The sequence below is a fragment of the Accipiter gentilis genome, chromosome 15 (assembly GCF_929443795.1).
Source record: "Accipiter gentilis chromosome 15, bAccGen1.1, whole genome shotgun sequence".
Classification (NCBI taxonomy): domain Eukaryota; kingdom Metazoa; phylum Chordata; class Aves; order Accipitriformes; family Accipitridae; genus Astur; species Astur gentilis.
This window is the reverse complement of record NC_064894.1, coordinates 12617568-12641288: the sequence shown is the minus strand read 5'-3', so window position 1 is coordinate 12641288 and position 23721 is coordinate 12617568. Positions and strand designations below refer to the sequence as shown.

The following is a 23721-nucleotide window of genomic DNA, read 5'->3' as shown; positions in this document are numbered from 1 at the left end:
ACGGACTTGACAAGGAGGACTTGTGGCCAAATACTTCCGTTTCTGTCTTCGTGCTGTATAGAGTAGGGCTACAAAAGAATTATTGTTAAGTTGTTGTTGCAGGTTGTACTTCAGTTGTACTTCAGTTGTGTGCATGTGAATTGGAAATCTGAGTTTTGACTGCAGTCATAGATCTTGTTTCTTGTTTTGTTAGCACTATTGAAACAAATTGCCACTTGTTCAAATGTCCTTTTCGTGTTTCCAGGATAAACTGGGCATGGAATGTTTCTCTCAGTTAAAAGTTCTCAGCAAGCCACTTAACATCTTGGAGCTAAGATTGGCCTTTGGAGAAAATAGATGGCAGGAAAAAATGTGCTGTCTGAAAATTGCTGCCACTGGATGGAAGATGAAGAAAGCCTTGCTGCAAGCTGATGGCCTGATAATTAGAGCCAATCATTTAGAAGATGTTAGTCTGGGTAGGTAACACTTTTGAAGAGCCTAACGAGATGATTTCTGCCACCTCCATTCTTTTTGTATACAAATGTTCACTGGCAAGAATTACAGTACATGCATTTATGTGCCTCTAACACTCTGTCAAACAGGTCAGCTAAAGATTTTTTTGAAAGCTGTCCATTCACAACTGAGAGCAGAAGGAGTTACATATAGTTATTCAGAAGAAAGGTTTACTGAAGATACCATCTCCAACCAGTTAGACCCTGCCTTGTTAAACCAGCTCTGCAGTCGCGTTCAGCTGTGGCCTGCAATGGAATACATAAGCATGCTCTGGCAGTACAAACTGACAGCAGATTATGTGGCCAAGGCTTGTCCAAGAAGGTAAGAAGAAGGTTGGAGAAAGAAATCCTGTATTCCTTTCATGAGATTCAGAATCCCTAGCTAAAAGTTGTAACTTTGGTGCTTTACATCTGTATGTAAATTTCTGTGTGTGTACATCTATTTTATATATATATAGAGAGAGAGAGAGCTGTGTGTTTATATGTATGTGGTGCACACATATGCTTACATAATATTTATGTGCGTAAACGCATACGCACTCCTTGTCTGCATACAGAATTGCACTTGGGCAGCTATAAAAAGTATCAGCAAAGGAGTAGTTTAGTGCTATATTGAGGAAGTAGTTTTCTTCTTTTCTAACTTACTTTATAGATGCAAATACAGGAATGCTGATGTCCAAGCCCCTTGGTGTAAACACATTACACTCCAGAAATTCTTTGTTAAAACCTTTTATGTAGTAAATGGCACATAGTATTTTCATTTTGGAAATACACAGTATTTGCCTTTTAATGAAATAGAAGAGTCCTTCATATTAGGAATTAACATGAAGATGTTTATTGCCATGTTGCTGGGGGCTACTGCAGAAAGACTCAATAGACCTAGTGATGGAGAAAGTACACTAGCATGCATGCTTCCTTTTGTGTAAACTACACACATTTACTCATAGTTTAAATTAACATTATTAATTTATGAAGTGTTAGTGTTGTTTTAAGGGGCCAATTGTATTTATTTTTTGACTGGTTTACCATTCCTTAAAAGAGAGCTCTTCATTATGGATTTCAGTGAAAGTAATTTTTTATGCAGTGAGACTCCTAGAATCACTGATTCATTCTTGAATTCAGCAAAGTTCTGGTTTTCACAAGAACTATAAAGCTGGAAGACAGTTTCTCTCCAAATGTTTTGTATGTTTTGCAGATGATGTAGACTAATGTTACAGAAGATTCCACTTCTTCCCCCTTTTGTTGTATTTAGATTCTGCCAACTTGGAAGGATGCAAGTGTTTTGAGTATTATTTGAGTGCTTGTTCTTCTCCAGTGTTTAAAATGCTGTCATTTTAACATTTCAGGGAGTCTTCATTATTGTGACTTTGCCTGCCATTCTCAATTTCTTTTACTATCCAAATGATTTATTTCATGTGCCCTGCTTAAGCATTACGTAAGTTGTATTTCTTGTTTACCTGCTACAGGGAGAACTGCAGTCAAGAACTAAGCGTATGTTCAGATCTAGTTCAGCTTATAGCTTTTTCCCTGAAGTTGACACCAGCTCCTTCTCACCAGCTATCTGGACTGTGGCATTTGTTACACCTTAATGAAGTAAGAACAAGTTTTACTTTAATTAGCCTTGCAGAAGAGTCAACAGACTCTTCAAAATAGGCATATCTAAGATTTTTGACATGCAGTTTTTCTGCCTGTGCCGGACAGTAATTGTTCCTTCTTTTAATAAGAAAGGTTATTAACTGCGAGCCTGCAAAAAATGTAATTAAAATGCAACATTAAAACATATATAAAACACAACAAAATCTTAAATAACATCGTTCTATATGATCTAGTTTGGTACTATTGTTCCATTCACCCATCTCTGATCTAATGGAAAAAGGGAAATTGGTTCAGTGGCAGGTACCAGCCTGGTTGTACCTATATATCAAAGTAATTTTTTGCTGAAGAATAAATACTTTCCTCTGTTTCTGTGATTCTAAATTTTTTTTAGGTCTGTGTTGCAAATCAGATAGACTGAGACAGTTATTTGATGTGTTTTCTGTAGAGCATTTAATGTCAGAAATTCTGATCAGTTAATATTTAGCTATGATAAAAGCTGAGTAAACAGCAAGTTCACTTTAAATGCTTCAGAGCAGAATATTGGATAGCTTTATTTGTTTCATGCTTATGCAACCTCACGTATCTAACAAAAGGCTGGACAGCTGTAGACTAGAGGCTGTATTCTACAAACTTGCCCTGTAAACACACTGCATATTCCACAGACAGAAGGAGGCAGTGCAGACCTCAGGAAGTGTACTCTTTTTGTTGAGAAGAAATGCAAGCAAATGCTATGTGAATTTGAAAGAATCTTTAGGAATATTTTGTACTATCCTTACTGAAAAAGTGTCATACTCTTCCTTTTGTGTGTGTGTATGTGGACTTGATTCTCTTCTGCTCTCTCTAAATTATTCTCAGCTCTAGGTTTTTTTCTCTCCTTAGATATCCGTTGAAGAAATGTCTGTTCTGTCCTCTGAACTCGTTAATGCTGCATTAGCATCCTTTTGGAGCAGTACTTTCACCACAGATCCAGACTACTGGTTGACTTGGAGGCCGCTACCTGCAACAGAGGAACAAAACTTTGCTAAATCCCACATGAACTGTTCTGTGAAGGTTTGTCTCTTCTGACCTAATCAAACAACTAGGTGGAATACTCTTTTATTAAATAATTCAACAGCTTTCTAAAGCAATACTGTAAATTCTAGCATAGTCAGTGCAAGTTGCATCTGAACAAACTAACTCTTAATCTCTTAATTTAGGGCCCAGGTATTTTGACCCGAGCCGTTTTCTCAAAGTGCTTGTTTGAAATTCTAACTAGCAGCAGCAAGACAAGCCAGTGGGATGTGAGTGGGCTTCCCGTTCTGTCATCATCCCATGTGACACTGGGAGAATGGATGGAGAGGGCACAGCAGCTTCATGAAGTCAGCACAGCACTATGGACCAACCTGGCTGTCTCTTCAGTAGCAGATTTTAGGTATTAAGACCTCTCTTACACATATATGTTATTGAAATAAGGCGTGTTACAGAAGTTTGCATACCACATGTAAACTTCTTTCCTTTGCCTCCAGATACACAGATGCTAGACTACAAGGAATAATGCTAGGCAGACAACTTTTTTGCATACCACATGTAAACTTCTTTCCTTTGCCTCCAGATACACAGATGCTAGACTACAAGGAATAATGCTAGGCAGACAACTCTCTGCCCTGGTAGATCTAGTTCCAATAGATCTTCAAGAAAAATTTTTGGCGTGCTGTGAGAAGCTCTACCTCAAGGATCCTGTTGCATATGAGTACCTTTTCAAGATACTTAGAAGCATCACTGATCAAGAGTTACTTCCTAAAGAATTCCTGTTTCTCCTGCTCACTTGCTTGCAGCAGTTCTTTGGGGAAGGGCTTAAGGACTTACCAGAGACAGCTTGGCGAGGAAGCCTCTGGGTAAATATTGGTTTGGTGCAGATCCAGGTGTGGCTTCCGCAGACCAGGTTTGATCCAGCTGTTAAAAGAGAATACAAGCTCAAGTATGCAGAAGAAGAGGTGAGTGTGAAGCTGAGTTGCCTTTTACCTCTGTAATGTATGAAATTAATGCAAAGGAGTTTGGCTTAGGTGTTCTCGGGCAAATCTTTGGTCATGATTTTTAAGCTATATGGTTAGAACTTATTTTAATGTCCAAGAAGATGATGTACCTGCTTGGTTACCAAAACCAGAACCTCAGAGAATGGTTTATTCTTCCCTTTGTAGTTACACCAGCTGGAGTGTGAATGGAAAACAAATGATTTTTCATCCCAGCTGCATACAGGAAAAAGCATTGAAGATGAAGCAATCAGCAACTATATCCATCCCCATCTCAGGTAACATCTCAGGCACTTAACTCTTCTCTTCTAGACTGGAAATTTCATCTTTGGATGCTCAGGCTCCAAAGCTTTTCTCCACAGCTTTATAATTTTTGTGTTCTTTTGTAGAAATAAGGGTTGCTGATTTGAAAGTATCAATTTGCATGTTGAGGTGTTAAAGAAAAATACAGAAGCTGTTTTGTTTACTTGCACTGACTAAGGAATTGTCTGTATACACTTTGTACTGCTGTAAATACAACAATTAAAGCAGTGGCCTTCATATCTTGATAACATTGAAGCTATGCCCAGAAGTGAAAAGAAAGCCATGCATCTAAATTATGGTAGTTTCATTAAAATGTGACAGTTATCAATAAATTGAAATGAGATGGAACGTGTGTCTGTCACTGTAACTCTTCAAGGCCTCACTAGATGCCAGTGCTATTTTGCAGAGGTTTTGGACTGCAAAAAAATCAGACTGGGTAGAAATCTCCAGATGTGTATTTTAGCAACAACCTTTACGCAGGGTGCTGTGGATGAAGTAAATATCTTACCGCATGGAGTACGCTGTTGACGTTCAGAATTTGTAGGCATTTTTGTTGTTGTTGGGTTTTGTGTTGTTTTGTTTTTTTTTTATCTGAGGAACTTAAGGAGGAAATTTTAAGTGAACAGAGATTTGTCCTTCATGCAGGTTTCCAGGTGTTCCTTGTGCATGGAGATAAAAACTGGGTGGTATTCATAGTTTCCCACTATTAATGAAAGTTTTCGATTTCATGATTACACACATAGAGGATCCGATAGTTCTAGGCTATTGCTTAAAGAGAAAAATAGTCATTGAAAGCAAATTCTGAATGGCTGAGTTTTACCAATTGCTACCAGTAATACTACTTTTTTCTTAATGCTCACAGAGCTGTCAGGTCGCAAGCAAAAAAGTAATTGAAGTTTGTTGAAGCGGAGGGGGGAGAAGTACATAGGCATGCTATACAGGTGTCACTTCTTGTTTTTTCCTTATTTGCCATTTCACACAAACTAGCAGAATATTTCTGATTAATCTTTTTCTATATCTAACTGTTATGTTATATATATCTAAACATGTTTATATGTCTAAACTGGTCAATGTTATTTCTTAACAGACTGTTGCATGAAAGAATGCAAAGGTTGAAGGAGCAAATAAGCAGTCTTTCCAGAAAAAAGGCCTTCAGGCCTCCAGCTCCACCCTATGATTGCTTATATCAGGAGGCTCACCAGTACATCAACAGCATAGCACAGGTTTCTTCAGTCCAAGATCTTTTAGCCCGCCTTCTGCAATTCCTCCGTGGGGAAAGACCTAAATCACTCCAGGCAATACAAAACCTGTTAAATGAAGAAGCATCTTGGCAACAATCACACCATCAGTTTAGAAAACACCTGGCAGAGGAGTATGCTGTATTCCCTGATGCCATCATTCCACTGCAAGCTGCCATCTTACAGTTGCAACACGGCATGCGATTAGTGGCCTCTGAAGTTTATACAGTGCTCAAAAGTTTTGTGCGTCCAGCTGATCTGACCAACCTCCTCACTTCTTTGTTGACATTTCCTTCTGTTGGCCATGCCTTTCCCACTTACTTGGCTCGTGCAGAAATTTTATGCTCAGTGAATTCAGTTGAGGTCCTTCATGGGCTTAAAAAGTTTTCTCTGAAGCACTCTGAAGTAGAATCTGAGGGAGTAGAGCAGCCTTGCCCAACTCTGGAACAGCTCTTGGTGAATGCTTTGTTACATCTTCGATGCCATGTACTATCCAGAGGAGAGATGGACAAGAAATCTCTGCAGCTTTTTAGACATCTGTGTCAGGTAGGAGCTGAATGCCAGCAGCCAGGATTCTTGCACTAAACTACCTTGTCCCCATACAAGACAGACATGGATTTGTTAAAGCAGGTCTAGAGGAGGGCCACAAAAATTATCAGAGGGCTGTAACACCTCTCCTGTGAAGAAAGCATGATGGAGTCGGGGTTGTTCAGCCTGGAGAAGAGAAGGCTCTGGGGAAACCCTATTGTGGCTTTTCAATGTGTTAAAGGGGGCTTAAAAGAAGGGCGGAAAGAGACTTTTTAACCAAGGCTTGTAGTGATAGGACAAGACACAACAGTTTTAAACTGAAAGAGGGTAGATTTAGATTGGACATAAAGAAGAAATTGTTCACTGTGAGGGTGGTGAGACACTGGAACAGGTTACCCAGAGAAGCTGTGGATGCTTCATCCCTGAAAGTGTTCAAGGCCAGCCTGGATGGGGCTTTGAGGAACCTGGTCTATTGGAAGGTGTCCCTGCCTATGGCAGCAGGGTGGACTTAAATGATCTTTGGTGATCGCTTCCAATCCAAGCCATTCTATGATTCTACCTTGATAATTGTCAGTATAATGTTCTTAAGCCTTCCTCTTTTTTTTTTTTTTTTTTTTTTCCATTGAATTGATAAAAGATAATTTTAACATAATCTAAAATACTGGATTAACTTGTTTGGATTTATTAAAGCATAAAATTATAGCCTGTGATGGTTACCAAAGATTTTATTTATTAAAAAAACCCAACAAAACCCAAAACCACACCAAAAAAAAACCCCAAAAGACTTTGTAGAGGGTTTCTTTATAAAATGATTAAGAAACAAGACTAGAACTTGGCCAAGCACTCTGTTGCATACTGTTTTCTGTGCTTTTTCCTCATTGGTTTTTTGAGAGGGCAATTTACAAATCTTCCTTCAAGTTAGATGGCTTTGATATATACTGCTGTAGTCTGTAGAGGAGGAAAGAGCCAAACGAGATAGATGCTGCCCCTTTGATGAAATATGAGGTGATTTTAAACATGAACGTGTGTAAAAGTATGCTGCTTTGTGTTTCCTTAGGCAATTATAAATGAATGGGATGAACAGGAGCGCCGTGCCCAAGAGCGGGAGGCAATGGAATGCAGTCTGTACAGATACAGAAGTAAAAGTCATGGGAAAGGAAGGAGTGAGGAAGAGGAAGAAGAAGAATTTAGGAGGAGATTTCCCCTTCACGAAAAGGTAGCAACTGTCTTGAAACACAAAAATTATGTCTGAAGTAGCTCCTGAAAAGGTGTGCTATAAGTAAATTGAGATGAGGAATGAAGCAGTTTTTCCGTCAGCAAAAGAAAAATGTGCAGTAGATTTTGATAGAAAGGTGTTAAGTACTGTGGTTTTAGTTTATTTTCCCTTCTGCTTGTAGAAAGTTTTTGGAATTAACTTCTGGACTTGAACTGTACTGTGGTTCAGCTGAATAATTCCAATTTACTGAATGACGATGTCATTAGATATTTGTTGTAAACTTCATGAATTTGATTCATTTAGCAAGTAAGGTCTGCTGAGGTTTAATTACCTCTGAAGAAGCCTATTCTCCTTGATTAAATAAAGCTGTGAGATGTTTTTCAAATTTAACTGGCCTGCATTACTGACCAATTTTTGAAGTGTGTCTTCACCAATCAATGTTGTGCAGTACAGAAATGCACAAGACAATTATGTGTGTCATTGTGTTGTTGGGATGTAATAGTTCAGAACTTCAAGTGACCAAACGGCACTGAGGTGGTTTATCAGTAGATACAACTGCTGCTGCTTTTTCTGAAAGAGGTTTATTTAGCAGCAGCTCAGGGCTCTACTGTACTGCACTCTTGCCTGCAGTAGTTATGCCCTTAATTGTTTTATTCGCCTGTGTTCTGTTTCAGACAGATATCTGAGCTGGTGAGGAAGGCAGTGTATATAGTGCCAGCTCCAAATCATTAGCAATGCCAAAAAGTGCAAAAGGGGAGGTGGGGAGAGGAGGCATTAAAGGAAGAAATGATAACTGACCTTTGATTATCATGTAATTTGCAGGACTTTGAAGATATCACAGCTCAGCCAAGCCTAGAAGAAAAAATGGAAACTAAAGATCTATTGGAAGACCAGCTGGAAGTTGATAGAGCCCTTTTGTCCAAGAGCTCTATGCAAACAGTAATGATGGTTCATCAAGAGTTGTGCTTAAACTTTGCTCGATCCCTGTGGTATCAACAGAGTCAGCCTTCTCATCAAGCCAAACATTATTTCAGTACATTTATTTCCTGTTACCAGACTGGTGCATGTCTGGTGTCACAATTCTATCCTTTAATTGGTAAGATTGCTAGCAATACTTCAGATGTGCAGGTTTAGCTTTGCAATTATTCGTTTCAAATTAATCGGATTGCAGGTCATGATACGACCTATTATGGGGAAAATGCACAAAACCAGGGGTTTTTTTCCCCAAAGAATTTGTCCCATATTCAGAATTGCCTTGGAATGCTTTGATATTTTTTTTATGGATTATTTTATTTGTATTCAATTTGTTAATATAAAAAACCAACATGGTTTAAGAATAAACTGAGTCTACTCCATATTCTGAAACATTGCTCACTTGCATCTGCATAATCCTGTGGAAGATGATGCACTTGCAGAAATTTCCCAGGCGTAAAATTGGCAATTAAGTTTTAATGGAGCTTCTATTTTTTTTTTACAAAGTGATTGATTATATTTACCCTGAATTTTGGCGTGCTTGGTGTGAAAAATTGTCATAACAATGTGCAAGACCTGAGGATAATATTTTCATGACTTCTCACAGCAGAGCTATATTTCAGTTCTAATCTAATAAATGTATATGTGTGCAGTTAAACAGATAATGCAACAGGACTGCAGTTTCTGCAGTAACTTTTTTTTGTGTTCATACATGAGGTGTAAAATATGTGAATAATTTTTTTGTGTATGTGTGTTGGATTACTTTTTCAGAGTGTTGTGGTTTATGGGAAAAGTAAAACTCGTGGGTTGAGATAAGAACAGTTTAATAGAAGAGAAGGGAAGAAGCTAATAATGATAATTACAACAATATTAAAATGACAATAATAATTAAAGGATTGGAATATACAAGTGATGCACAATGCAGTTGCTTACCACCCGCCAACCAATGCCCAGTTAATCCCCGAGCAGTGATCCCCCCAAAGCCCCACTCCCCACCCAGTTTATATACTGGGCGTGACGTCACATGGTATGGAATATCCCTTTGGCCCATTTGGGTCAGCTGCCCTGGCTGTGTCCCATCCCAACTTCTTGTGCCCCTCCAGTCTTCTTGCCGGCTGGGCCTGGGAAGCTGAAAAATCCTTGACTTAGTCTAAACATTACTTAGCAACAACTGAAAATATCAGTGTTATAAACATTCTTCTAATACTGAACCCAACACATAGCACTATACCAGCTACTAGGAAGGCAATTAACTATCCCAGCCAAAACCAGGGCAAGAGTCTTGCTACTAATTTTGTAGTAAATACCTCCTTGATGTGAATTTATGCACAGAGGAACTGTGGTCTTCTGACAGGATTGTAGCTCACCTTTAGGATACCAATTTTTTTTTTATACAAAGATTTGATAAAATATAGGATGTAAACTTTAAGTATGTCTCTTTTCTTCCCCACTCTCATCTCATTGCTTATGTGTGTCGCATTCTTATATCCTTGTAATACATAACATGCTAAGGCTTGGGATACAGGGAAAAAAAAGAAAGGAAAAAAAACCAAAAAAAGAACCTTTTCTATTCAGCCAAAAAAGAAGTAGTAGCATGCGTGATGTCTTCCTTTTTTTGCTTCCTAGGTGCTGAAATGAATGATAGTCTTTTGGGAAGCCAACTACTAGTTAGCACTCTTCTTCGCAATACCTTTTTTGAGGAATTAACTTCAGATCTTGTGCTGCAGCAGGATGGCCCATACGACTTCTACCAGCATCCTAATATTCAGCAAGTCCGACAATGCCAACCTGTGCTTGATAATTTTGCTAAAGAAGTAAATGGGCTACTGCAGGAATGGCCGGAGCATCCAGTACTTGTGCAGGTAAAAACATCTCAACAAAAGTTTGGGGAAAACTGGAGCATTTTAGAATTGCATTTGTGTGTAAATACCTGTACAGATATGCATAGTCATGTGCACTTATACACTTGCCTAGATGTTTGTATTACTTACGCAAATGTTTTGAAGACATAACTTTTTCTTCTTAAGAGGGATTATCAGCTGTTCTATTTTAGTTATGAAATGTTAAGTGGTATTCGTTGCCTACTCTGATCTTACAGCTTTAAACAATCTGCAACCTGCCATACCTCAAAGATTCTTGAGATCTTTTGCTGTTCGGGCTCCTGTTTTTTTGTTTGGTTCAGGGTTGGGGGGGCGGGGGGGGGTGTGTTTTTTCCAGAATGCTTCTTTCACAGTGCTTTAAAACAGATATTTTTGGTCCCACTTATAGGGCCTGTGTGGCCCTCTGGTTATGTTTCTTAGAGTAATGCAGAAACTCAGAATTGATAGGAACTCTTTGCATTAGGTCATTTGTGCTCCTTTCCCAGAGTGCTCTGGCCTTCACTGAACTACTACTGAGCTTGTACTAAAATGAGGAAGCTTAAAAAAAGAATAAAAATCCTTACCTCTTGCAGAGAAGGGTTATGCTAATAAAAACTAGCTTAACTTCATGATTGCTTCTGTTGAAGATCAGTTACTATAGGCTGAACACTTGTTTTTTTATTCTGCAGCTGTTAGTTGTGATGGACAGAATCCGGAGTTTTCCCCTGTCTAGTCCTCTCTCAAAGTTCCTGAATGGCTTGGAAATTCTTCTTGCAAAGGCACAGGTAAGAAAATAGCTAAGGGAAACTTTTATTTTCTCTTCTATATTTCCTTATTTGTATTGGTACCATGATAAAACAACTGAAAGCTGTCTGTTTGCCAGGATTTGGGGAAGTGAATTTGCTCCATGCTGTAAGATTAAGGAGCAGGAATGTAATCCAAAGTACTGCATGAGTCTTGCCATGCAAAGACTAATTCCTGGCTTTGTATAAAGGGGAGTTTTTTATTTTCTTTTTCCCAGGACTGGGAGGAAAATGCTAGTCGAGCTTTGTCCTTGCGAAAACATCTTGATTTGGTCACACAGCTGATTATTCAGTGGCGTAGATTGGAGTTGAAGTAAGAACTGTCCTTCCCTACTGCTTTTTCTTAGATACTGTTAAACGGGGGGGGGAGGGGGGGAGCAGGGCAGGGCAGGCTGTGGCTGTCCTAGTAACAATATGGGGAAAACCCCAAAGTGGTAGCTGTACTGGCTCAAATGAGCGTGTCCAGCCCATAGTGACCCTATGTATAATGCCTCAGGAGGAGTAGAAGCAGGACAGATAACTACAGTACTTTATCGTAATATTTTCCCAGTGTTCTCCTGTTTCATCCTAGGGTTTACTGAGCCTGCAGTGTTTTGTCTGTTTAACAACCCCTATTAAATTTTCCTTAAAAATTGTTTTCCACTCTCCTGTTAAGACTATGTAAAATTTTTAGATCCACAGTATGCAATGATCAGGAATTCCACAAGGCTACCTCAAGTTTTGTGAAAAGAAACTTCTGAACCTGGTTCTGATTTTGTTTTACTGTCCCTAGTTCTCTCATATTTAATAATACTGGCAAAGCAGTGATCCTCAAGAATTGATAGTGTATATTAAGCATATATGCAGATTATTCCAGCCTGCAAAATTTTCCTTTAGTTTAGTAGAAATAGAGAATAAAGTTTGTGTTGTTTTGGAGTCCAAACTTCCCACAATATTTTTGCTTTATTTTTTATTCTCTCCCCATGCTTATTGTTTCCAGTTGCTGGTCAGTAAGTTTGGACAATATTATGAAGCAGCATGTAGAGAAATCCACAAAACACTGGTTCTCAATCTATCAGATGATTGAGACGTATGTTCAAGAACGGACAGAGGCAAACACAGAGGGTAAGTGCTGTCCTTATATGAATGTGTGATGCAGTTCCAGCAATTACTAAGGATCCATAATTAAGGTCCTAAATGCCAGAGTTTGACAATGCACTTTCAGGTGTAGTTCTTGTACCCTTTGCCCTACAATAAAATCCATGACTGTAAAGGGTCTTCTAGATAGAGTGAATTACTTCTGGAACCACCTGTGTCTCTCATAGCGCTGACATTGTAGGTTATGTAAAGAAAAGATGTCTGTAAAAAGCATCTAAAAGGAAGTAAAACTTTGGTAGCTGCATGTCATGCACATATAAACATTTCAAACAAATTTGGAGGGTAGGAGGCCTCCATCTGCAGCTGGAAGTCACCTCTTTTCTTTTTTTTTTTTTTTTTTTTTAACTGCACAAAGTGTAATTCATGTCCCAGCTGAACTGCTTTTAACATTCTGTATGAAGCCTAAAGAATTCTTACAGTAATTATGTTTTGGTACATACTGTTCCTAGCAAATCTGTCTGCAGGTGTTCACGTTACATAAAATAGGGGAAAGAATATAGCTCTCAGTCCCTTGCCTCCCCAAAATTTAATGAAATTTTAAAGATTGACAGTAGCATTCTCTCACATGAGGCAGGGTTCTTCCAATCTCATGACTAATTAATGTACGTACTTGATGAGCTTTGTATCCTTGGGTTATTTTACATCTCTTAAGTGGACAGCATGTCATCTTCCATAGGTAATGCTCTAAAGACACTATATTCTCTACCAGGTTCTTCCAAGATCTACTTCTCTCTTGATGATTTTGAGGAGTTAGGGAACTGGCAGTGACTAATTTATAGTATGGCTCATCTTGACCAAATAAGCCATTCATTCATAGAGAGTAGCCAGGTATTCTTTAAATACTTGATGAACTCTGAAACTGGACATGTAGCTGGCCTCCTTGGTCACTATCTTACTGCTGCCTCCATTGTCACCTCTCCTTTCTTCCAGTGTGGTGTTTGTTGGTTTTACTTACTATTAAATTAGAATTATCTTCCCCCGCCCCACCCCTTTCCTGATAGATACAAGGTAGTTAGTTGGGAGTTTACAAAGAGCAGACAACAGTTTTCGTGTGGAGGGTTGTTTTTGTTTTTTCCCCCTTTGGTTCTAAATTTCTGGTGCAATGTTCAGAAACTGAGCAAATGGATCTGAAAACGCTGGTCAGCATGCTACAGGCTTTCATTGAAGGATCCACGCTGGGAGAGTTTCATGCACGACTTCAAGCACTACTGGTTTTCCACTGCCATGTCTTACTGATGCCTCAAGTGGCAGAAAAGGGTAAGTTACCATTACATGTGTTGAGTCTTCTTTACAACAACCTGACCATTGGGTATCCCAGACTTTCCAAACAGATCACCAAGCTTATAAATACAACACAAGCCTATGTGGCTGTTTTTCCTGTTTTCATGAAGAATACTGTTGGTCAGTTTACCCCATCTTTTGGTGTTGCTAAACTTCATGATTACAAAAAAAACCCTGGGATGCATTTCTTCTCTTGATACTGAAGAATATTGTGTTTTAAAAGAAGCCTGTTATTGTCTGTCCCTTCCAGATGTTCTGTGCAGCATCTTGTGGAATCTATACAATTACTATAAGCAGTTTTCAGAGTGTATTGAGGCCAGAATCACTGAACTTCGTCAACCTATAGAAAAGGAACTTAAGGTAAAAGGAAACTTCACTCAGACAACATATTGATCTATTCAAAGGAACAGTGGAGCAGATATTATTATATTATTATAATATAATATATAATTATTATAACAGCTCTGTTGGCCACTGAAATCCCTACTATACAGTACATTTTCTTCGGCAAGAATTTACTTTTGAGGTGGGGTGGTTGGCTGAAGTCTTTAATGTTTGGTCAGTCCCATTTAGCCATGGAGGTTTCCACCCAGTAGCAAAGCTCCTTTGGTTTTCACAGTATTTGGCTATGCAGCAGTTTTAGTGTAAACACATCTATTAATAGAATAAGATGGCTATGCAATAATTTGCTCACTTACCAAAATGCCTTGCATTTTAAGACCGCCAGATCATTATAGCTGATCAGCTTTAAAGATAATCTTTCATGTGCAAGTACTTCATTGCATTTATGTAAGTAATCCCATTGATTTATTTATTTTTCTAATAGGAATTTGTGAAAATTTCAAAGTGGAATGATGTCAGCTTCTGGGCTATAAAACAATCAGTTGAAAAAATACGCAGGTAACTCAGAGTTTGGAATTAAGCTCTATACTTGGAAACATCCTTCTGGATGATCTATGATGTTAAATTTGAATGCTAGAAAATTTGTTCTGCTCATAATACAGTGAAAACATCTATTTCCAGCAGCTGAGAGATTTCCAGGATTATAAAACCCAGTAACATTTTTGCTTTCCTTTGGTAATAAGGACCCTCTTTAAATTCATGAAGAAGTTTGAAGCTGTTCTGAATGAGCCATGTCAGCCTGCCTTGGTGGAAGTTGGTAAGGAAGAGCAGCTGGACTGCTTGCAAAAGCAGGAAGAATCTGAGAACAAAGAGACCAAAGTTCAGAGGCTAAACAACACATTAAGAAAAATTCTGTCTGCTAGAACAGATGTTGCCAAGGTGACTGTATTCTTTATTCTAAGTGTGGGAAGGATATTTATTCTCATCTATATGTTGCTTTTCACTGATTTATGCAGAAAAATCTTACGTAAGTGTGAAATCTGTTGAATATATTGCCAACTTTTTTGTCTTGTGTTCAGTGTTATGAAACACTGCAGATGGGTGGGAATGCAGCATGGAAAGACAAGCATGTTTGGTATTGATTTGGCACAATATCTATGCTCTAATATAGAGATGATAGCAGTTACACATTTCATCTCCAAGTTGCTTGCTTATTGTCTGCAGCAATTTGTTACTTCACTGCAGTGCAGTAATATGGACTGGGAGTTGAAATTATTACCACCCTTTTTTTCTAAACAGGGACCCAGACAAATGATCATGTAGCTGTAGGATTTGTGCATATCTGAGTTCTGACTACATATAAAGTTACTTTGAGCTTGAATCCTGATAGGGGAATGCACTACGTTGTCATACATTTGTTGTTGTGTACTGCAAACATTTGCCTTGGACTAGCTGATAGGTGGTAAATCCTACTCCACAGTGCCACAGTTTAGTGTGTCTTTTAATTAAATTGTGCAGCTTGGAGAGGAAGTCAACTAATTTTCTTCCTGAAATAGATTCCTGTTCACATCCATTAGTTTTTATTAATAAGATGCAAGGAGACGTCATAACTCATCAGAATTTGGGTGTGAGTGGGAAATGCTCGGTGACTCTCAGCTTCCAAGGCTTTGTTCTGTTTCTTCAGACCAGGAGAGTGGCTGATCTTGCTCTTGTCCTGTGACAAGTCAGGAGGGTAGAGGGAGGTGGCAGAAATCTGATGCAAATCTAATGTGTTTGGTTGTGGGTTTGGTGTGTTGGTTGGTGGTTTGTTTGTTTGCAAGCCTGTTACTGATAATCAGCAGGGTTGCTGGTTTCACTTGTTGGCAGTTTCATGTTATCTTCAAGTGTTGGTGCTGAACTGTTCAGAGGATCACGTGGACGTGTTCTGGGTTTTCAGATGAATGCAGAATTTAGCCCTTGATTTTGCCGCGATTACTTGTAATGGTCAAATAAGACAGTTTTGAGTATGTGTGTATAATTGGACTGTTTCTTTCATTTTTTTCTCAGAGGGTGCTCCCAGAAGACTGTCAGGATGGCATTACATTTCATACAGAATCTCTTCAGTATCGTCTACCTAAGCTTACTAAAAAAATGAAGAAAATGTGTACCACAGTTACAGAAAACAGTTCATTCTTAAGTCTGGTGGAAGATCTTGATCAGTTCACAGGTTGAGTATTCTTGTGATTTCCATACCATAATTGACCTCTCTAACATAAATGGAACAAATCGGGAAAAAGTGTAGATGGTTCCCTTCCAAGACTATCTTGCCATGACTGCTTTGTGTACGTTAAATTTTCACATCTCTTACCTGTCCCTGCTGTCTTCTGTACAGGTGGTATCATTGTTTCTGTAGTTGAACTGCAAAATCTAACATTTGATCAGACAGCAGATAAGGAGAAGCAGAAATCAGAGGCAAAGCATATTCAGATGCAGAAGCAACGGGCTTTGTCAGATCTCTTTAAAAGCCTTGCTAAAACAGGTAAGCATTGAATAAAAATGTGCTTGGTTTAAAAGTACAAAGTTCTTAAGCATTTTACCATTTTTGCCAATACATCTGAACCCACCATAATACTATGTTCTTGAAGTCATTGAGCCACTGATACGTAGAAGCATTTAACTCTCTTTCTCTTCGTCTTTTGACTATGAGGCCTGGTGTGTTAGCCCTTTCAAATACCTTCTATTCTTCTTACATTCCATTAGATGTACAACAGTAGCTTTTCTGAAGCAGAAATCTACGTTATCTCCAGTCAGAAGTCACTGCCCTGCTTTTAGAAACAAGAGAGAAGCTCATTATCTTGCATCCACTCTCTGACCCAGAACTGAAATTAAGTTAGCTCCTTTGAATGAGAGTCCATCTCTTGATTGACAGACTGGCAGAGGTCAGATTGGTAGAGGTGTGGTTGAGCCATGGAGACTGAGTGGTCTATTGATGGGAATTGTTGGAGGCACCCTATTCAGCAGCCCAGTCTCCACTGCTCCCCTTGCTAGTCTTAAGGTAAAGGACCTACCCAAACTATTAATTGTTGCCTTTTCCTTTGGTGTTATGTTAAATTATTCATCATCTGAGCAGTTTAGAAACCAGCAGAAGTAAGCAGTCATATTAAATAAACAGCTGTCTGACAGCATTCTGCTAAGTCATAGCCAGAAGTAGAAATTAATGTAACTTGCCAGTTTTGTTTCTTCTTTTTTGAAGAGAATTTAGTGTTTGGGTGCTTCTCTTGGAAGCCATAGCTTCTGGCCTGCAGTGATCCTAAGAACTTCTCTCTCTCTCTCTCTCTCTCCACCCCCCTCCCTATCCCAGTGTCCTGTGTCGTACCCCCCCCATCCCCTCCCCCCAAAAAGGGAGAGATTTTTGTTCCTCATGGTTGCAGAAGGAAGCTTGGAAACATGGTTAAGAGTTCCGAGAAGGCATGATTCTGATAACAAACTAACTCAAAGTGTCACAGCACTTGGAAAATAAATGAAAACAAAAAGTTCTAAATGCTTTTTGGGAGGCATGAGGAGGCTTCAGTTGTAGTTTTGAGTGTTTGTAGTTTATACTACTTAAATGAGTCGATACGTGTACTGAGAAAATAGTTCCCAGAAGATAAGGTCCTTTTGTATTTAGGTGACTGCAAACACAGGTGAATCTAAGTGGGAGGTTTCTAGCACATACAGTTTTCCTATATTTGGCATTTTTTGCACCTGCTGGTGCCAAAGGGATATCTGCCATTGCTACCCTGTGAAGTTTGTGGTGGAGGAATGGCATACTTTGATGATTGAACACCTAGGATTTGAATTCTTTACTGGGCTCTGTCTTTGATTTCAGGTGACACCTTTACCTTCCTCATTCATCAGCCTTTTCATGTCTTAAAAATGAGATGATGATCCCCAACTCAGCTTTCTTAAAGGACCAGGAGAAGTGAAAAGTGTTGCTCTAAAGACTTGTTCTCCATTTTGTCTGGAAAAATGGCAGCATAACCTAGATAGCTAATGAATATTTATTAAAGGCTCTGCTTGTCTTCAGGATACTTTGAAAGGAGAGTTTTAATTGGCTTGAGAGAAATTAGCATGTTTAATCCAGTTTTAAAAATAGCTAAACTAACAGCCTTAAGACTGAGTTTTAACTGTTTATAGCTGTAACTTTCTTAGGCTGTAGCCTGCCCCCAGGTTCAAGGCTTTTTGTTTTTTCTCTCGGCCACCACCACAAACCTCCTTTATACACATGGGTCTATGTTTGTCTTATTTCAGCTATGTTCAGCTGAAGATAGCTAAGCTACAATGTGTTCTTACATTACAAAAATTGCAATATGTTCAAAGACTTGTCAAAATCAGATAGCATCAGGAAAAAAACCTATATCAGAAGGTTTTATATCTTAATACCAAGTGTATGAGTGACATTTTTCATATAAAAGAGTGAGGGCTTAAAAGGATGTGTGTTCAAATGTCATTCCAGGTTTGTCATACCGGAAAGGTCTTGCTTGGTCCCGTTCAAAAGACTATCATGAAATACTCTACCTACGTCCACTGGACTTGCGTAGTGCATTAGGTGTAAGAAATTGTACACATGAACCGGATGCCACGTATGTACACAGTATTTCTAACCTTTAGATCGTATGAATTGCAGCTATAATATATAGAATCTATTGCATGTGGATTTAGACTGGAATTTCCGGAATGTAATTCACTTAGGATTTTAGATACTCCTTTCTCTTCCCCCCATTACTTCTCAGTTTGAAAATCCTGTACATACCATACTGGCAAGTACAACCAAGAGAGAGTGTTTTTAATTTGCACTTTTGATAAATCTACCCTCACTTTTATTGTTACCGTGAATGAGATTTCAGTTAACCCTCCCCCACCCAGCTTTGCCTGGGACGCTTCACTAGCATCATACTAGAATGTAGACTGCTAACAGTTTTATTAAAGATGAGTTGTAATATACAGGGATTACTCTAATTGTTTTGTCTTCACTGACTAATGAGATATTTCAGGAGAAAATGCATAGACTTCAAAGTGGGCATTTCTGGAAAAGCCTGCATAGAGGAAAGATGCTCTTTTAGACGTTTCTCTGTTTTTCCAGCAGCAAGTGGTCATTGAGACATGGTGGTTACTGTCTTCCTCAGGTGTAAGGGTTTAATTTATAGTATCTTTCATCAAGGCCAAAATAAAGTCTACCCATCAAGCTGGATTTAGCTGCATGAAAAAAACCCCCACCAAACACTATTTGTTAAATGATACTCCAAGATAGTGATTTTACTGCTATTGCTTAGGGTTTCCTTAGGGTTTATTTTAAAAGTTAAATGTTTTCTTAAGACTAGAATACCTGTGGAAACAATGAAGAATTACAGGATCAATGCATTTGCAAAATAACGAATTGTAAGCAAATTTGTTAGGTTGAAGAGCTGTGACCTGGTGGTTCCAGTGCACTGAGATACTGAAGTTATATACCTTTCTAATATCGGACTTTTTTGTGCTCTGTCAGGTTGCTGACAGAGATTTCTTCTGCCTGGGATGGCTGCCAGAAGTACTTCTATAGGTCACTTGCACGCCACTCTAGACTTCAGACAGCATTATTGGCACCTGCCAAGGTAAAACACGAAAGTAAAAATGCAAATCCTACTTCTGTTAACTTTATTTTACCAGTTTGGACTGAAATTTTCTAGTAGTAAAAAGGTGATGTGAGATCATGCTATGTTCTGTAATATGATACAAAATACATTATTTTGGGGCCAGTCATTAAATACAGCATTTTAAAACCTGTTGTTTTATGACTGAACAATATCAGTTTAGTGAACTAAGTTAGTAATCGGTTAAATACACAGTATCTTTCATCCTAGCAGATCCCAAATCGCTACTTTTTGTGCATGAACTCCCAAAATGCTGAATCAAAGCTTGTTAGGAAATCAAAACCAGGTTTAGTTGTTGCTCATGAAAAAAACAGTTGAAGTTTATAATTTGACATAACTGGAGCCTGTGTCTAACATAAAAAGCGCCAATATATTTCTTTGCTTAAAAATTGGTCCAAATCAGTAGAAGGAACAAATGAGTTTTACCTAATCAGTACTGCTTTTGCAGTGTTCCAGGAAAAAGGGATCTCTTCCAGATACTGCTCTTCTCGCTATGCTTCACTCCTTGTTTTACAACATGATCTTGTCAGATGTCCACAGCTGACATTGGCATAAATAATGGAACATAGCTGAGATCAGTTTTGCTCTGTTGTGAACATTTACTTCAAGCTTTAAAATTGGATCCTTTCTAATGAAAGAAGTGAAAGTAATTGTCCGTAAATCTGGTAAAATGAATTGTGGAAGTGGTTTTAGCAGTGGTGATGAATGTAAAAGTTTAGCTGGTATCTCTTTAGATTTTAATCAACATTTATGTAAGGTAGCTTTACTATTGAAACTAAATTCCTGATAAGAGTTGCTGGAGGGGAGTGCAATTTAATATGACTGTTGTTGTAGAAGCTACTTGAAAATCAAATTTGTATGCAGGATATATGGAAGATGCAGAAAAATGAAGAGGGGGAAACTGTAATAACTATAATTTTTGTCTGCTTTTTAAGACTTGTTCAGTTAGACTATAACCTCTCAGCCTGCCCAGTGAGATGAAATGGAGGCACAGAGAAGGTTGTTGTCTGCTTATTCATCTAACTGTTTGCTCCCACTTTTTCTGTATCTGTTTTCTTTAGGATATTGGACTAGGTAGCATTGAACGATGCAAAGGATTCACTGCACACCTCATGCAGATGCTTGTCAGACAGAGACAATGTCTTACTGCATTGACAGAACAGTGGATCTTACTAAGGTATTGAGCATTTTCCAACATTTAAATGTGGGCAAGGAGTTTGACAGTAAGCAGTTCCCTTCAAGAAAAACGGAAATTAAAGTAGAAGATAATAAAATTCTTCCCCCTACTTCCCCATTTCTCTCCTCCCCTCAATTAAGCCTAGATATAAAAGATTAAAAAAAAGAGGGCGGAGTGGGGTGTTGGTGGGGTTTATCCTGTCGTTGCAGCCTGTATTTTGGAATCAAAGTAATTTGGGAAAAACAAGTTAGGCATACTTGAAGACCATGAAATAATTACTGTAGTTACTTGCAAAGTTAAACCTGTAGATTGTTAATCTCTCTCATTTAGTATTGACCTAAGTTAATTGTGGCTGTGTTCAAGTTGTTGGATTGATTTGGAGCAAATAAATTATCTGGATGGCACTTTGAGCCAATATGAAGAAACCTCAACAGCTTATGAAGAAAAAATTCTAGAAAGGTGGGAGATACTAGATCTTCTGTCAAAGCTATAAAAGCAAAAGTCTGTAGGAAATCTTTCTCAGTAATGTGATTTTTCATTCCATCGCTTGACTTGTCAGTTTCACTGCAAACTCTACTGTTCTACTGCATATTTGTGCCTATAAGTATTGTCATCCATAAAACTTTTTGAAGTTAGGTCAGGAGGTATTTCCTTTGTACAGGGAAGGAAATCTAGACTGGAGATTAGTGGCGCAAAATTTATAGGAAAACTTGGAAACTTGGAAAAACAAACAAACAAAAAACCCCAACAAACCAAACAAAAGCTCAAAACGCAACCCCCCAACTTTACAGTTGCACGAATAATAAAACTTCTAAGACACTTACCTGCATTGCTGTGACTTTCATTGCAAATCATATTAATCATTTGTTATGAGCTGACTATTACGCAGCACTTCAGGGAATGAAGGTGTGTGAGAATGTAATTTGCTTTTATAATGGAGGAAAATTAATAACATTTGAGTATCAGGCCAGGAGGTTAAGGATTGTTTGAAAACACTGTAGATTCTGAGAAATCTCACAAAGCCCTGTTTTCAGGACAACTCAAACATAAGCAATGGAGAGAAAAATTCAGTATTTAAGCAAAACTTTTTTTTTAAATACTCTGATTTTACTTTTTCCAGAAGAAGTTTGACTTCCACTGAGTTCCTATTATCTAGAGCTTTTATGAACTTAGTCTAAAGGTTGAGCTTTTCAAAGGGGAGTATAATGTAAAACTTGGTGTTTGTAACTTTTCCTTCTTTCTTCTTAATCAGGAACCTACTGAGTTGTATACAAGAGATGGATTCTAGGTTGACTGCTGACAGAGAATATAATGTAGCATTTCCTCCTCAAGACAGTCTTCAATGCTGGACTGACAAACTGCAGCAACTTTCCATGCAGTGCGTGATGGTTCTCGAGGAGCTGTCTTGGTTTATACAATGCTGCCCAAAAGAAGAGTTAACAAAGTGCAGTGACAATGAAAGGACAGATGTCAAAACAAACATTTTTCAGAGTTCAGGACCTGAAATGGGAAATGTTTTTACGGGAATACCTGACCTAATTCCCTCGGAGCTAAAATACCTGACTCCAATAACAATTGAGCAACTGCCTCCTGGATGCAGGATGCGAAATAAGGATCAGTTATGGCTGCAGGTAGCTACACAATTGACTGCAATGCTAGCAAATGTGAAGGCAATGAAAGCAGAAGTGGACAACATAAGACAGCAGTCATGTGAGACCTTGGTTTATTCCTGGTGAGTTCTACATGCACATAAAATTGAATCTCTGTATGTTGTATGTTTACGTAAGATGTGTGAAGCCATCTTGAAAATGTTTGCCTATGCATATCTTGAAAAGTGTGTTCAGGTGCTTCTTTGTGTTCGTTTTTCTTGCAAAATGCAGTGCCTGGCTTTTTAAACAAATTGTATGTGTCTTCTCCCATGCCCCTAACAAGTCAGAAAAAAAGTGGTTTGTCTCAGCTTCTTAGTTTGTCTTTTGCCTCCTGGGATTCCATCCCCATAGGTCCTTAGTTAATGAGGTGAATTTCATATATAAATTTAGTGAAGAAATTTTTATTTTAAAAGAACTTTGTAGCCTAGTTAATAATAACAACAACAATAATAGTATATATGCTTCTCATTTTCTGTCTGCCTCAAACAGTGTGAGTGTAAGTGGCACATCTGCTTGTTGTCAAACATTATTTAAAAGTTCAAGATGAAGATCAGCTGCCTTGCTCTCATCCCTGCCTCAAGAAAAGGTTTAAGATTAAATCGCAGTGTTCATTCTTCTTTCAGTATTATGGTATTTCTTGTCGCAGGAGAGATTTTGAAGTTTGCACGTCGGCTATGAGTTGTTTGCTGGAAGTCTCAGCTCAGTTACAAGACATAGAGTCCCTATTTCTTCCAAATGGGGAAGGCAGGCAGGCTCTAAATCAGATGGCCCTAATCAAGAGCCTGAAGTATATACAAGAAGAAGTTAATAATACATCTGCAGACTTCATAGCCTGGAGAACACAGCTTCTTGATTCCATGTCAAATTGCAGTGGTAAGGACAATTCTCTGCTCGTTTTGTAATTTAAAGATAAAGATATAAGAATTCATTAGGTTAATTATTGCAGAAGATGGCTCCATGTTCATTTGGATAGCCAGAAACACTCGATGAAATTTGAACTTGCAAAATTTAGTCCAGACTGAAGTTCTGCAGTAATGTTTTTTCCCCTTTGGTCACTGTTGATGACAGATCTTACACCATAGTTGTCGATCAGGATTAGCAAGGAGATTTTAGAAGAACTATGTGGTAAAAATTGTATAATGTTTATCATGCTCCTTGCATAGGGGAAACATAGTAACCTGTAATTTAATGTTTTTCTATGTAAAACTTCCCGTGTTTTGTTCAGAAGGAAATCAACAGTCAGATGAAGAGTTTGTGGAGCACTTCTCAGCAAAAGTGGAAACTGTTATCCGTGTTGTTCTGTATGCCATCCAGTGTTTGGTTGAGAGAAAACAGGAAGATGCAAAAGAGGAAGAAAAATCTCTAGAGGAAAGTGGTAAGTTTGTTAATTTACTTAAGGGGGAGGAGGAGGAGAGTTTAAACTATGCAAACCTAAGAATTCCTTAAGCTGTGTGTCTAGCAGTGGTACCAAT

The 23721-nt window shown here is 38.4% G+C and overlaps 1 protein-coding gene across 8 annotated transcripts in view; it reads left to right on the top strand.

Annotated features, from left to right (window-relative positions):
• The window catches only part of MDN1 (midasin AAA ATPase 1), a 103209-nt gene that overhangs the window by 59646 nt on the left and 19842 nt on the right, over positions 1-23721 (top strand). For 6 of the 8 annotated variants that reach the window (XR_007508266.1, XR_007508265.1, XR_007508264.1 and 3 more), the window contains 26 exons: positions 245-455; positions 582-813; positions 1958-2084; positions 2967-3137; positions 3284-3498; positions 3679-4060; positions 4265-4374; positions 5487-6183; positions 7223-7381; positions 8204-8477; positions 9980-10215; positions 10902-10997; positions 11234-11328; positions 11995-12119; positions 13263-13409; positions 13684-13793; positions 14260-14333; positions 14519-14714; positions 15822-15981; positions 16147-16293; positions 18250-18376; positions 19279-19384; positions 20485-20600; positions 21853-22332; positions 22896-23122; positions 23475-23624. Coding sequence is in view for 4 of the 8 variants with exons in the window: in XM_049818328.1 (XP_049674285.1) it covers positions 245-455; positions 582-813; positions 1958-2084; positions 2967-3137; positions 3284-3498; positions 3679-4060; positions 4265-4374; positions 5487-6183; positions 7223-7381; positions 8204-8477; positions 9980-10215; positions 10902-10997; positions 11234-11328; positions 11995-12119; positions 13263-13409; positions 13684-13793; positions 14260-14333; positions 14519-14714; positions 15822-15981; positions 16147-16293; positions 18250-18376; positions 19279-19384; positions 20485-20600; positions 21853-22332; positions 22896-23122; positions 23475-23624 (5170 nt within the window). In the remaining 4 variants the exon portion in view is untranslated. The remainder of the gene's footprint in view (positions 1-244; positions 456-581; positions 814-1957; positions 2085-2966; positions 3138-3283; positions 3499-3678; positions 4061-4264; positions 4375-5486; positions 6184-7222; positions 7382-8203; positions 8478-9979; positions 10216-10901; positions 10998-11233; positions 11329-11994; positions 12120-13262; positions 13410-13683; positions 13794-14259; positions 14334-14518; positions 14715-15821; positions 15982-16146; positions 16294-18249; positions 18377-19278; positions 19385-20484; positions 20601-21852; positions 22333-22895; positions 23123-23474; positions 23625-23721) is intronic. The other 2 variants (XM_049818330.1, XM_049818332.1) reach the window with 1 other exon arrangement.